The 13,453-nt window shown below is 35.9% G+C and overlaps 1 protein-coding gene across 1 annotated transcript in view; it reads left to right on the forward strand.

Moving 5' to 3' along the window:
* Positions 1–7,649: 7,649 nt before the first annotated feature.
* Positions 7,650–13,453, forward strand: part of LOC145692093 (brachyurin-like) — a 33,463-nt gene continuing 27,659 nt past the window's right edge. Inside the window, exons 1-2 of the mRNA XM_081767387.1 lie at positions 7,650–7,727; positions 9,802–9,940. Of these exons, the coding sequence (XP_081623513.1) occupies positions 7,650–7,727; positions 9,802–9,940 (217 nt within the window). The remainder of the gene's footprint in view (positions 7,728–9,801; positions 9,941–13,453) is intronic.

Consider the following 13,453-nt stretch of genomic DNA (forward strand, 5'->3'; position numbering starts at 1 on the left):
ATAAAGTGATAAAAAGGCATTATGCTTCACCTATTTTGATAACTGCCTTTATGTATATATTCAATATGTATAAAAAACGTATATATTCTTATAGTATTTACTTATGAACATTAAACGTCTCTGAATCGTTAAATGTAAGTGTATTGATTTGAAGATAAAATGTCTTTGTAGATCCTATAAACTTTTTTCCACATCCACAGAGAGCAGTGAGATATACTTTGTATTCATTACGAATGCAAATTCGACATTCGAATTTTTCTGAAGACTAACCACAAAGATTTCTTTAGAAAAATCATTTAACTATTGCCTCACGGAAGTAAATACCTCACTGCAGGCCCGTATTCACGGGGGGCTACGGTGAGCCGCCGCCCCCCCTAAATTTTCACTGGCCTCCCTAAAATTTTCACGGTAGGCTTGCAAATGAACTATAATATGGTTGGGTCGGGCTTCCTCTAACTTCTACCGGGTTCCACCTACATTTTTGTTCTGGCTACGGGCCTGCCTCTCTGTTATCTTTCTAAACGTTGTTATTGTTCACGTTTCACAAAGTTGCAGCCATCGTACGCTTGTAACTGCAAATGAAACAGTTATGTTTACAAATTATGCATCTTCTCTGGCTGTAGAATATTCGCCTTGGAAATTGCACCTGCGTCATTTAGATCCAGTAAAAGCACAAACGTGTTGATCTTGTCAAAATGCTTACACAAGAAGCAGTGCATTCTATGATAGTCATTATCATGATCATCATAGGTATGATGGTAGTGGCAGGTCACTTGCCGCAACTGAGAAGCCTCCATGTTCCACAGTCTTCCGTTAACCTCTTCGTCTTCACTGTTTTGATATCGTCCATTAATTGTAGTCTTCTTCGCTCTCTCCCTCTATTCCTCGCCTCCATACCCTTTAGCACGTCTCTCATGATACAATTCCTCTTTAGCCAATGTCTCAACCAGTTTCTGTTCCTCTTGTTAATAATATCCAAAATTGTTCTTTTCTTCCCAACCATTTCTAAGAGCTACTCATTCTTTGCCGCTCGACCTAGCTAATTCTCTCCATTCCTCTCCACACCCACACTTCCAAAGTTTTCAGTCGTCTTTCATCATTTTTGCGCAACCATGTTTAAATTTAAATATAAAATTTAAAAATGTAAAACCAAAAGAAGAGGAAAAGAGAGAAACAGAGACTGGAAATAAAAGGAAATAAAAGGTTATGTGACCCCAAAAAAGGAGGAAAATGTTATTAAATTACATTTTTATTTCTAATTGAAGGCAATATTTGACACATCGGGTACTTCGGAGAACTTGTTTTTGCTCTAAAGAAAAAGTGCTTACCTACCAATCCTAACTCTACTCTTAACATTCTGTTCCAATCTGTTAAATAGCATACAAGTAAGAACTTATGTTCGAACACATATATGCAAACATTTTACGCAATCTGAAATACTTTTTCTTTCTAATGGGGGACAGAAGTAGAAATACAAAGTTATTAACAAGAAACCAGGAGAATGGAGAGAAATAGCTGAGTCGAGCGGAAAATGAATAAGAAGGTCTTAGAAATGGTGAAAGAAAACAGTTTTAGATATTATTAAGAAGAGGAAGAGAAACTGATTGGGACATTGGCTAAGAAGGAACTGTATCATGAGGGACGTGTTCGAGGGTATGGTGGCAGGAAAGAGAGGGAGAGAGAGAAGATGAAGAAGACTACAATTAATGAACGACATCAAAACAGAAAAATCATACGTGAAGACGAAGAGGTTACCAGAAGACCCTGCAGCATGATAGCTTCTCAGTTACTGCAAGTCACCTGCCAATAACATTAATGGCAGGATACCGGTGATGATGAATTAATAATGTTATGTGTGTTTTGTTAAGAACATTCATAACATATTTTATTAATTATATTTTTTTAAGAGTAAAGAACAGAACACCAAGTGGAATAGGACTATAATTATATCCGAAAAGAAATGTTGACAGCTTTGAAGGCAAAATGTATCTTTCTTGGTTTTAAATCTGTTATTGACTTTCAAAAAACTATAATCTTTTTGTCATGGCTAAAATATGGGGCGTTCAGAACAGAGAGGACCGAAGTCCAATTATATGAAATTTATAATTAAAAGAGAAACAAAGCTTTTGCATGGTACGTTGAAGTACATGGAAAAATTAACACTTTTATTTTACACTATAATAGTTATTTACAATATCTAGACATTAAATTTTTACATGCTAAAAGAAGCGTCAGATTGAAATCTTAAAAATGAAATTTGTACAAAATGACCAAGATTCACTTGATTTTCTTGTACACTGAACGCGAGATGTTTGAGCCGTGGCGCCGAATAAACATTAATTGATGTATTCTAATCTTAAGAACTTTGGTAAGTACGAAACTTTAATATTTAATAGTGGTTATTGTGTCAATATGGTACACAAGTTGTGAAACATTATGTTATGATGTAACATAAAAGATATTTGGACTTAAAAGTCTGCGTTCCTAGCTCTCTTGTTCTAATTCGCGAATTTATTAAAATTTTGTCCCTACAAGATAAGAGAAAAAAACTTACCTAATCTTTTGATTATTTTTTTATAAAGATAATCCCTTTCCTATCGTAGCTTGCAGCGACACAAATTTAATTTTAACGGCTATGACGTTCATCAATAACCGCCACTAAAATCATGCAACTGCGGAAAACGAAAACTATACAAGGTTGGTTATACAAATATGTTTATTTATTACGCAGATGTATATTTTTTAAGATACAACAGGAAAAAGGATAAGTACTTTGAATGATAAGTGTACTGTATCGATTCTTATGGATTAAATCGTAATACTCAATATTTTTGTATCATAAATTAAAGAGAAAATAAATTAAGCATTATGCATGAGGAAAATTATGGTTCACTTGAAATACTTTCGGTAATTTTAGTAAGTAACATTATTTTAGTGAAAAGGAGTATATATATATGAGGGGTGCAAACTGGGCAAACTGAATGAATGGAACATAAAGTATGCATTAGAACAGATGGTGCCTCGAGGATAGAAACTCTTCTATATACTACTACACATTGTAGTTCGAAATCTACTTAAAGCTGTAAGACCACGTCTCAGTCCAGAAAGTGTGAATGGCTGAAATTTTGTTATTTTCCTCTCATTTCTCCTCCTGTAATTAATGTTCTATAACTAATTACCGGTGCCGACACAAGTCTTGGTTTTCCTACACAAACACAAGTGTTGGTATTGTAATTTTCAGTCAAGAAAGAGGGCGCTAAAATTTCATTATTCGTGCCTCTCCTTTTAATTACTGCCTTATAACTAATTATTTAATGCTGGTAAATTCTGGATTTCGATGTACAAATACAAGTATCTGAAGGCAAATTCATCGCAACGATTGTTTTTGTTATTTTCAGTGAAAAAAGTGAGGTCGCTGAAATTTCATTCTTCCCCTCCGTTTCATGTTATATTTTTTGTGTAATTATTACATAGTACAAATTCTAATAACTGCATCAAAAATTAGTACAAATTGGGCACAAAAATAATTTGTTAATACCAGGATGCTGGTGCTTCTCTTCATAATGTGGTCGGAGCTCCGTTGTGGCTAAGAGGTTAGCGTACGCGCCTTTGGCGTGGGGGACCCGGGTTCGATCCCGGTGGAAGCTCATGTGGTTCGGATTTCAGGTTAAGCTCTAGACTAGACTCCACGTCTCACATAGCCTCGCTGATGAAAGGGACGTTAAAATCAAATCCAAAATGTAGTCGCTAATTTGACGTCAAGTGCATTTTTCATCTTATCCAGTGACTATTGCAGCACAAATTCTAATAACTACAGCAAAAAGTACCACAAATTGTGCACAAAATTATTTGTTAATAACAGGGTGGTGGGTATCGTTTTTTCAAAATGCAATCGTTATCTTGACGTCTAGTTGGCGACCAATCTTTTTTTTTTTTTTCTGTAACCATTGCGGCACAAATTGACCACAAAATAATTTGTTAATATTATGATGCTAATGGTTGTTTTCCAACATGTGGTCGCTATCTTGACTTCAAGTTGGCGTCTAATCTTCATTTTTTTAGTGCAGCACAAATTTGAATAACTACAGTATAAATTAGCACAAATTGAGCACAAAATAATATGTTAATATTATGGCTGAAAATAGCGTCGCCAACTTGATGCAAGTCCCGACGTATGATATACTATCAGGCTTTTACAAACAGAGAAATAGAAGAGTCAATCAATTTATTTGATATAGTTATGTGTTCCACTTATTCTGTTATACTCTTATCTGTTTCACTGTTGCCAGTCAACATTACGCAGAGAAACGTTTTAAATGAGTTAAATAAATCAATTCCACCCGCAATCTTTAATCAACAAATAAATCTCTACGTAACACTTAGCAAAATGGTTAAAAGCTACATTTTTATTACTATTTCATCAGTATGAACACTATTTGTAACTAAAGAGATTATTAATACATGAGCATTCGTAATCGGAAAACTCGTAACGACTTATATATCAGAAAAACGAACTGACAGAACTGGAATAATGGACTTCCTCTTTGTTTTGTTATCATAATTTTCTCACCTGTAGAGAAGAAAACATTTTTTGTTTACCATACCTGAGTGGAAGTGAAAGCGTCTGATGATTTCAAAAGAGAAAAAATGGCACTGATAAACTTTAAAAGTACGACAATATTAGCATACGAGCAAGTGAAAAGTAACTGTAGTTGTTTTAAGACTATTACACAGTGCATATCCCACAAGCTAACAAGTTTAAAGTGACTGTATGGTACACTGTGACTGGTATTTTTCTTAAACTTTCATTATAATAATGAAAATAGCTCTCTGTTTGTCACTAGCACATGCAGTGCTGATTCTGGTAAGTTCTAGTTTAATACAAGCTTAAGCTTATCTGTAGGTTAGAGCGGGAATTGTGTTATAATAAATTGCAAAAAATCTTTAGAAAAACGTATCCTCGCAAGACATTCTGGTGAGCAGAGTTGGCGTGGGTCAATGAAAACTTGACCCACGACCCACTGACCCACCACCCACCGTGACCCATGACCCACTGACCCACCATGACCCACCACCCACCGTGACCCACCACCCACCATGAACCACTCTCATCCACTTTGACCCACTCTGACTCACCAAAATCCATCATCAACTCTGAACACGATCCACGGCCTCTTCTGAACTGACTAAAGAGTTTACACTTGTAATAAAACAAGACTGTGAAATTGTCACTAATCGGAGTTTAAATTTCTAGTCAATCGCTCAAGCACCACTCTGTTACAATAACGGTGGATCTGACCTTTACAATATCAAATGGTAAAGTGTTTGTCAGTGAGGAAATTTAAACACTTCGAGGTGGGGGGAAATTAGTGTGTGCCTAAAATATGCTTGTACTAAGAGAGTATTCTTGCAAGTGTTAATTTCTGAACGCATTCCAAAAGATATTTCTATTCGCAGGAAAATACCCCTGTACAATATGGAAAAGGTTATGGTTTCTCAGTTCACAGTATTTTTCTCACAAAAGACTTGAAAAATCAGTTGTTCATAGAGCATAAAGTTGCTCGGGTACCCTATGTGAGAGCATCTCCATAAAGTATGCTCATAATTGTAATTTGTGTAATCACTAAAACACCACGTTAAATTTAAGTTACAAACATGCATAATTGCAATTATTATGAATATTTATTCAAAAGTAGTTTACCTAAAGCAAAGAAGAGAGTTACTAAAAAGTAGGTACAAAGTTGAATAACACAAATAAGCCATTAGTAATACAAGTATGCATTTTCCGCAACTCGTAATTTTCCACCTTAAAACAAACCTGAAATCGGATTTATTTCCTGTTGGTAACTTTTTGGCGGTAAATCATCCGCAGTGGAATGATGTCCATTTCTTAAGCCAATAAATAACTAGCTCGTCTACTTTGAGCTTGTCTAGCGGTGGGCCATTAACATTGATGAGCAACAAGTTGGACAATGTCTGAGCACTTAATCTATTTCTAATATCAGTCATCTGTAAATTCATAAGGAGTAATCCCCGTGGAAATTGATAATACTTCTACCCGATTTCTGCAACTTCTCATCGACAATCTACTTGTTAGACTTAAGTCTGATAACGATTTTTCTCGGTCAGTTTTGAAGTACTCAGCAAGAAGAATCATCTCTCTATCGCCATACAACATCTTTTCCATATCGACCATGTCAAATGGCAATGTCGACCCATGTAGAACAGAAACTTCATCTACCAGGCCTTTGATAAGGAATCTTGTGAATAAATAATCAATTAAAGCCTGATAAACTGATGATTTCTTATTTGTTTATAAATTTAATTTTTGTAATTACACATGAAGGTTTGATACCATTACCAAGTTCCCTCCCCGTCTAGAAAGCGAAAGGGAACGAGGTTTCTGGAAAGTATTCAGAGGTGAATGGGAATTTCCCTCCTTCTTCAACTTCAATTACCACACTGTTGTTTGCCATGTGCCAAATTACGATGAATTTCAATGAAACTATCATATTATAATTATTTCCTTGTTGAATTATCAACACTTTACAGTGGAAAAAAGGATGAAATTTTAAAGTTCCAAATCAAAGTAAGTAGACCAACGTAAAGGGGAAAAAAGTGTAAAATTTTCCATACAATTATGCGTACAATCCAAACTTCAAATTTCCGTGTAATTAAGGTTACAGTAAAAATTTTATGCCTATTTTTCTCACAACTTTATGGGTTGATTGCCCTGTGCTGTGAGCGCTCCATATAATAAACATAAGCTTCAGCAATTATTATAGCAGAAAGCAATGGATATATGAAGCCAAGCACTGTATTTTTTTTTCTGATTTTTTTCTGAAATAACATCGATCGTTTTCGATCATTTTTTAGAAACCAACTCACTACCAATTTTCCATATATAGAAAGTGCCCCACGCCCACATAAAGGAGAATTTTAAAAAATGCTAGTACACATTCTGTTTATTTTCAATAAAGAGTTAATACACTGAATTTCAGCTCCGTAAGTTTAACGGCTTGCAAGATACTAATTTTTTTTTTCGCAAAAATTCTGATCCTCACTACCTCCTTAGGATATTATTCATTATAATAAAAGCAATATAACATACCAATTTGGATTAAGGCCTAACTATATACCAAAAGTAATTTCATTTGACTTTGCAATTTGACCGTGATGATCAGGCACACATAGTTACATTCAATTTTTTATAAATAATTTATATATTACAGTGATTCAAAAATGTATTTTTTCCAGTAGTTAACTCTAAAAACTCACAGGTCTCGAAAACCAAATTGTAGTGTAAGTCCTATTGCTATTATTACTATTAAAAATATCAATATCCAAAGTGCCCGAAATTCTTTTTTCACTTGGTTAGATATACTCGCCTCAGGTAAGTAGACAGAAACAAGTGGGAAAAAAAAGGGAAATGAAGGTCTTGAAAGTAAAACGGAGACAAATTTACCAGTCTTCAGAAGATACTCTCTACAATGCAGTGAGCAGAGAGGGTCGGTAGATCATACTGAGTCGGTGGGTCGCAGTGGGTCATGGTGGGTGGTGGGTCATAGTGGGACACCCACTCAGAAAACTTGACCCACTTGACCCACTGACCCACCGACCCACTGACCCACTCCATCTCTGCTGGTGAGATGTCATCAGCTATAGCAACAGGGCTTTATCGTCATTGGGTGCTGAGTGCCGAACCACGTCAGTATTTGAGGAAACAAGTGAGCCCATACAACAACGAAGAACGCTGCATTTACGTGTGTTGCACTGGATCATTGTCTCTCATGTTGAGAACAGTAACTATAGGGTTACCCAAAAAGCGCGACGGTTATGTTACATCAATTTATGAACTTTATTTTTTTCAAAACACACTAACAAAATTCATAGACATGTTCATCACACTTTCTGATTTCAAGTATGGTGAATGACGTCTGGTATGCAATAACTCTGTTCGTGAAATTCGCAATGACTGCCTGATAAGTTTCCACTTGGATTTCGCTCATGACTCGTCGAGCTTCCTCCTCTAATTCACGGATTGAATGGGATTTATTGACATACAACAACGATTTAAGAATACCCCAAAGATAAAGATTACAAGGAGTTAAGTAGCATGACCTCAGGGGAAATTGCTGGTGAGCATTACGCGAAATGAGGCGTTCCGTTCTGATAAAAAGTTTTCACAATTAGAAGACGTTGCAACAGTGGCGTATTTAGGGGGGGGCTTCCGGGCTTAAGCCCCCCGAAATCTTACTTACTATAGTAAAGTATATGAAATATCTTGCAGAATTTTCACATTTTCAGGCAAAGCCCCCCCCCACCCCGAAACAAAATCGTAAATACGCCACTGCGTTGCAATATAGTAAACTGTTCCATAGCTAGATACAGACTGAAGAAATGCGAGAAACTCCGACTAAAGCGACAATTGGAATGTTTGTGGAGCAAAACAATGTCGGCAACCGATAAATAAAAATTTGCCAGACGACACAAAAGTGGCGCGCTATTTGAATAACCGTTATTGCCTTCAATGAATGTGCTCTCACTTGCAGATTGGTACAGCGGGGGACACTTCTAAATGGTACAGCCATATGGAGATTTACGGCTAAGATGTACCATTTAGAAGTGTCCCCCGCTGTACCAGGCCAAGAAAATAATGTTCAATCCAAAAAACTTAATGAGGCGATTCTTGTTTGACGTCAAGCCAAAATCGCCATCTCTTCAAAAACATTTAGCGGAAAACGAAATGGGCGCCAATAGTTAGTGCTAGTTAGTGCTATAAGTTTAACGTTAGTGCTCCTATGTATCAAAAGTTATTAACAAATTAAACTGATGATTCTAGACTAATGTCAAGCCAAATTCTCAAATTACACAAATAACTTTTGCGGAAGCGTGTCAATCATTAGTGCTGGTTAGGGCTACAATCACAACGTTAATTCTCCTACGTACGCAAACATAATAACAAATTAAAGTGGAGAATGTGGCTTGACGTCAAGCCAAAATCGCTACTTCTACAAATAAGTTTTGCGGAAAACGAAAAAAAAAAAAAAAAAAGTTAAAAACTTTCCGTACGTAGGAGCACTAACGCTGTGCTTATAACATTAATGAAGCACTAACGATTCACATCCTTGTCGTTTCGCGCCAAAGCTTCTTTGTAGAAATCGGAAATTTGACTTTACGTTAAACCAGAATCCCCATTTTAATCTGTTAATAACTTTTCCTACGTGGGAGCACTAACGTTGTGCTTATAGCATTTGGGAATCATCTATCTTCTGCAAATTTTCTCACACATTGACCGCCGAAAGTTCATAATACCTATTTTGCGTACTGTGGCGGTCCGCAAATTTTGCAATAACTGATACGAAATGAGGGCCCCTGGAATCTTTTAAAATTCAACATAATGTATACTTCTATTCAATTCCCCAAATTATATACAAAATTAGTATTCTTGTACTAAAATTAGACAACAATTCTCTGTTCTTACTAATAAGAGAAGTCAATCATTTTGCGTCAAGATTTTTTTATACAACTACGATCCTTGAAACATGGTGGGGGTGATTTTGTTAAAATTATTATTATTATTATTATTATTATTATTATTATTATTATTATTATTATTATTATTATTAGGCCTATTATTATTATTATTATTATTATTATTATTATTATTATTATTATTATTATTATTATTCCACAATCTAATATCTCAGTTTGTATATTTGATTTGATTCAGTACAACTCAAGGTGATTATGAATGAATTTCTCATTCTTTTCTCTCTTTTTGAATATGTTGTCTTCTAGGCAATTTCTGTAGATGAGAAATATGACATTCGTAACCTGTTGAAGCAACGTAAATTCCACGATCAAGTCCACAAGAATTTATCAAAATCACACAACAAAGGCGATCTCCAGTACAGGAAAGGTTCAAGGAGTTTCTCAGGTAAATTAGGTTAAACTTTTACAAGTACTATCTGTGTCCGTCGTTAGGAGAAATTAGACACTAATAGATAGGTGTACACCTGACCGTTGTATATTTGACAGATACAGGGTGTTTCAAAACAACATCGACCACATCCATAGGAGGTAATTCCTGACACCAAGATAAGAAAAAGCTATAGACCAACCTGGGTGCACAAATGCTTCCTTTCGGAGTTACAGGCTGTCGGTAACACGTAAAAATGAACTTTAAAGGTCCTTAGCTCCAAAACTATTGGACCTACAGTAGTCGCATCAAGATTTCACTTAGAAACTAATATGTGCCCTATCTAAAAATCCATGTTTCAGAATCCTAAGGTACTCACGCAACAACTTTTACAGAGAGAGTTCGGCTACGGCATACAACTTGAAGTACTTACCAACTATCTCTATAAAAATTGTTGCGGAAGTACCGCAAGATTCTGAAACATAGGTATGTGGATAGGGCATATATTAGTTCTTAAGAGATCCGACTACGGTAGTTTCCATAGTTCTGGAGCTATGGTCCTTTAAAGTTCATTTTTTATGTCTTCGGCCGCCTATAATTCCGAAATGAAGCATTTGTGCATCCAGGTTGGTCTATATTTTTTGTCTTATCTTGGTGTCAGGAATCATCTCCCAAAGGTTTTCGGTGTTGTTTTGAAACGCCCAGTATACCACATAAACAATAAATTATATATACAAACAGAATAAAATAACTAAACAACTACAGCGGAATGAAAATGAACGTGATATTGAGCTCCACGCTAAGTCGTTTATAGCGCTGTATTTAGACCTTGATTAATGCGTCATTCTATCTTTCGTATTTAGAAACGCGTTAGTGAAGATAATAACGATTTACATCGACAGAAAGCAGCCACGACTTCTCCGCAGGGTAGTCTAAACATATCATGAGAAATCAACGTAAGAGAAAATAGATGTCTCTTACCTTAATTTCTCCTATTGTGTTTGGACAAAATTATGGAAAAGCTGTGGGTCCCTTTTTCGATATAAATAGTTATCTTCGCTAATGTGTTTCTAAATGATGCATCATGCGTTAGTCAAGGTCTTAATACTGCTCTAAAAAACGACTCTGCATAGGGCCCACTAAGCATTTCTTAAGATTTTTTTCTTTTTCGGTTTTATTGAAAACTGTGTATAAGAATTAACGTTGAAGCATGTTCGATTGATATAGTCGTGATCTTTCCTTTGCACAATATTATATAGTTAAACAAAAATTAAGACGCTTACTACAGCAAAGAGATCAGGTCAAGAATTGCCATTAGCAAAAGAAGCATTCTAATAGAGAAGATCACTCTTAACTAACAGGTTTAATATACTGAGGAAGAAGTTGGTGAAGTGCTATCAGAAACTTGGACACTACGGAAGTTAGATCTTTCTATTTGAACTGTGCCCGTGCTGGCGCTGCTGTCAATATGTGATTTCCCGTACCTCCTCCCAGAAGAGAGGAGGGGCAAGTTGCTAGCCACTTTAAGTAGTCTACGATCTTCATTCGTCAAGACCAAACCACTAACTGACAAATTGGCAACGCAGCTCACGTCATTCACTTCTTTTCGCTATGCAAAGGGAGGGTTTCATCCGCCAGAGGATGGCAGGGGTGGGGCCGAATTATAGTTCGCATAGTTTCCGAGGGCACAGGTGGAATAGACAGACTCTAGAGAAGAAATATTTAGAGAGGTTCGAAATGTGGATTGGAGGAAGATGGAGAATATGTTTTTAAAACGGATCGGAGACAAGTGAACGCTTTTAGTCTGCATCTCTCGGAGGAAGTCCAATTGGATTGGACACATATCATGAAAGAAATTGTCTTCTTGACAGAAGAAAAGCGAGGAATAGGAGGAAGAAGAAGAAGAAGAAGAGAACTAATCGATGATTTAAAAAATAATAAAAGATATTGGGAGTTAAAAGAGGAAGCTAAAGATCGAGAAACATGGAAGAAACATTTCCAGAAAAGAAAAAAAGCTCATTAGTCCCAGAAGCTGCTAAAAGGAAAAACAAAAATTAAAGAATTGATCATCATAATTTCGGACAGTATCTTATTAACTATAACAGTGTGTGCTATCATCTTGCTCGTGTTATAATGAAAAGCTTCGTGTAAGGGTATACTTCCATGGCATCTCGATGGGTGGCGGGACTCTCACAGAACATCAATTTTATTTAAGGAATTTGGTTTACTAAAACTTTTTTATAATATAGTTACCCTGTCTACGTGTGAATCTGTCAGTATGGGAGACAAAAAAATTCAAGAATTACTTGATGGATCATCATCAATTTTGAGCAGGATGTACATAACCAGAAGTTAGGAATTGAGTTCCTTTGATGGAGATGATCAATCTACCGGAAGTGGTAGGAAGCAGTCATTTCCGGTTTTAGTATTGATCACTATAGAGCAAAAAACGGTAGTAGATAGCGAAAGACGGTTTCTTGCAATCAATTAAGTGCCCCAAGAATATAGCTATTCTATATCTATTCTAATCGCTCTACTAAAACTGGAAACGCTACTACCAAAATCTACTATTACTTCCGATTTCAATATTAAGTGAGAAAATATCACGGCATTGAAACCGTAGTGTACACGTGACATTGCTAACTGTTATTTTTACAAATAAATTCGCCTTATCTCAATTTTCTCGAAATTACGCATGAGGCTGGAAGACATTTACCCGTACTATTTTGTTAGGTTAATGAGACCTTCCGATTTCTAAATCTCTCATACTTGGACGTCTTTTCGTTAAAAGCAGTAATTTTAACATATAATGGAATAATTAAAGAGTATGCCTAAGCAGACTTACACACACACACACACAAAAAACAGTTTACAGACGATAAAAATATAAAGAGGACACATTGTATCTTTTGGACGATTCATCATCATCATCACTATTATAAGTATTCTGCCATTATTGGCAAGTCCATTGCCGTAACTGCTAAGCTTCCATACTCCACAGTCTTTACCTAACTCCTTCATTTTCACGTACGACTTATCTGTTTTCATATCCTCTATTACTTGTACTCTTCTTTGCCCCCTCCCTCTCTTTCTTGCCACCGTACCCTCCTCTGCCATGTCCCTCATGATATTGTTCTTTCTCAACCAAGTCCCAAGCAGTTTCCCTTCCTCTTCTCAGTGATATCTGAAGTTGTTTTTTCTCTCCCACGATTTCTAACACCCTCTCATTCGTTTTCCACTCGATCCAATTAATTCTTTCCATTCTTCTCCACACCGGCATTTCGAAAGTTTCCTGTCGTTTTTTCATAATTTTTGCGAAATTTAGAAAAACAGTACAATACTACACAGATATAATTTACGATTATTGGATATAATTTACAATAGTAAAGATAATTGAAAAGATTTCTGTTCTTCCGTCTAATCTCCTTCGTGAAGCCCCCCCTTCCCCCAACTAGGTACAATCATAACTAATTCAAAACTTTTAAAGTTGTTCAGGCCCTACTAAAAATTAATAATAATTATTAATAATCA

Source organism: Thermobia domestica, chromosome 8, assembly GCF_964235325.1.
Source record: "Thermobia domestica chromosome 8, izTheDome1.hap1.1, whole genome shotgun sequence".
Lineage (NCBI taxonomy): Eukaryota > Metazoa > Arthropoda > Insecta > Zygentoma > Lepismatidae > Thermobia > Thermobia domestica.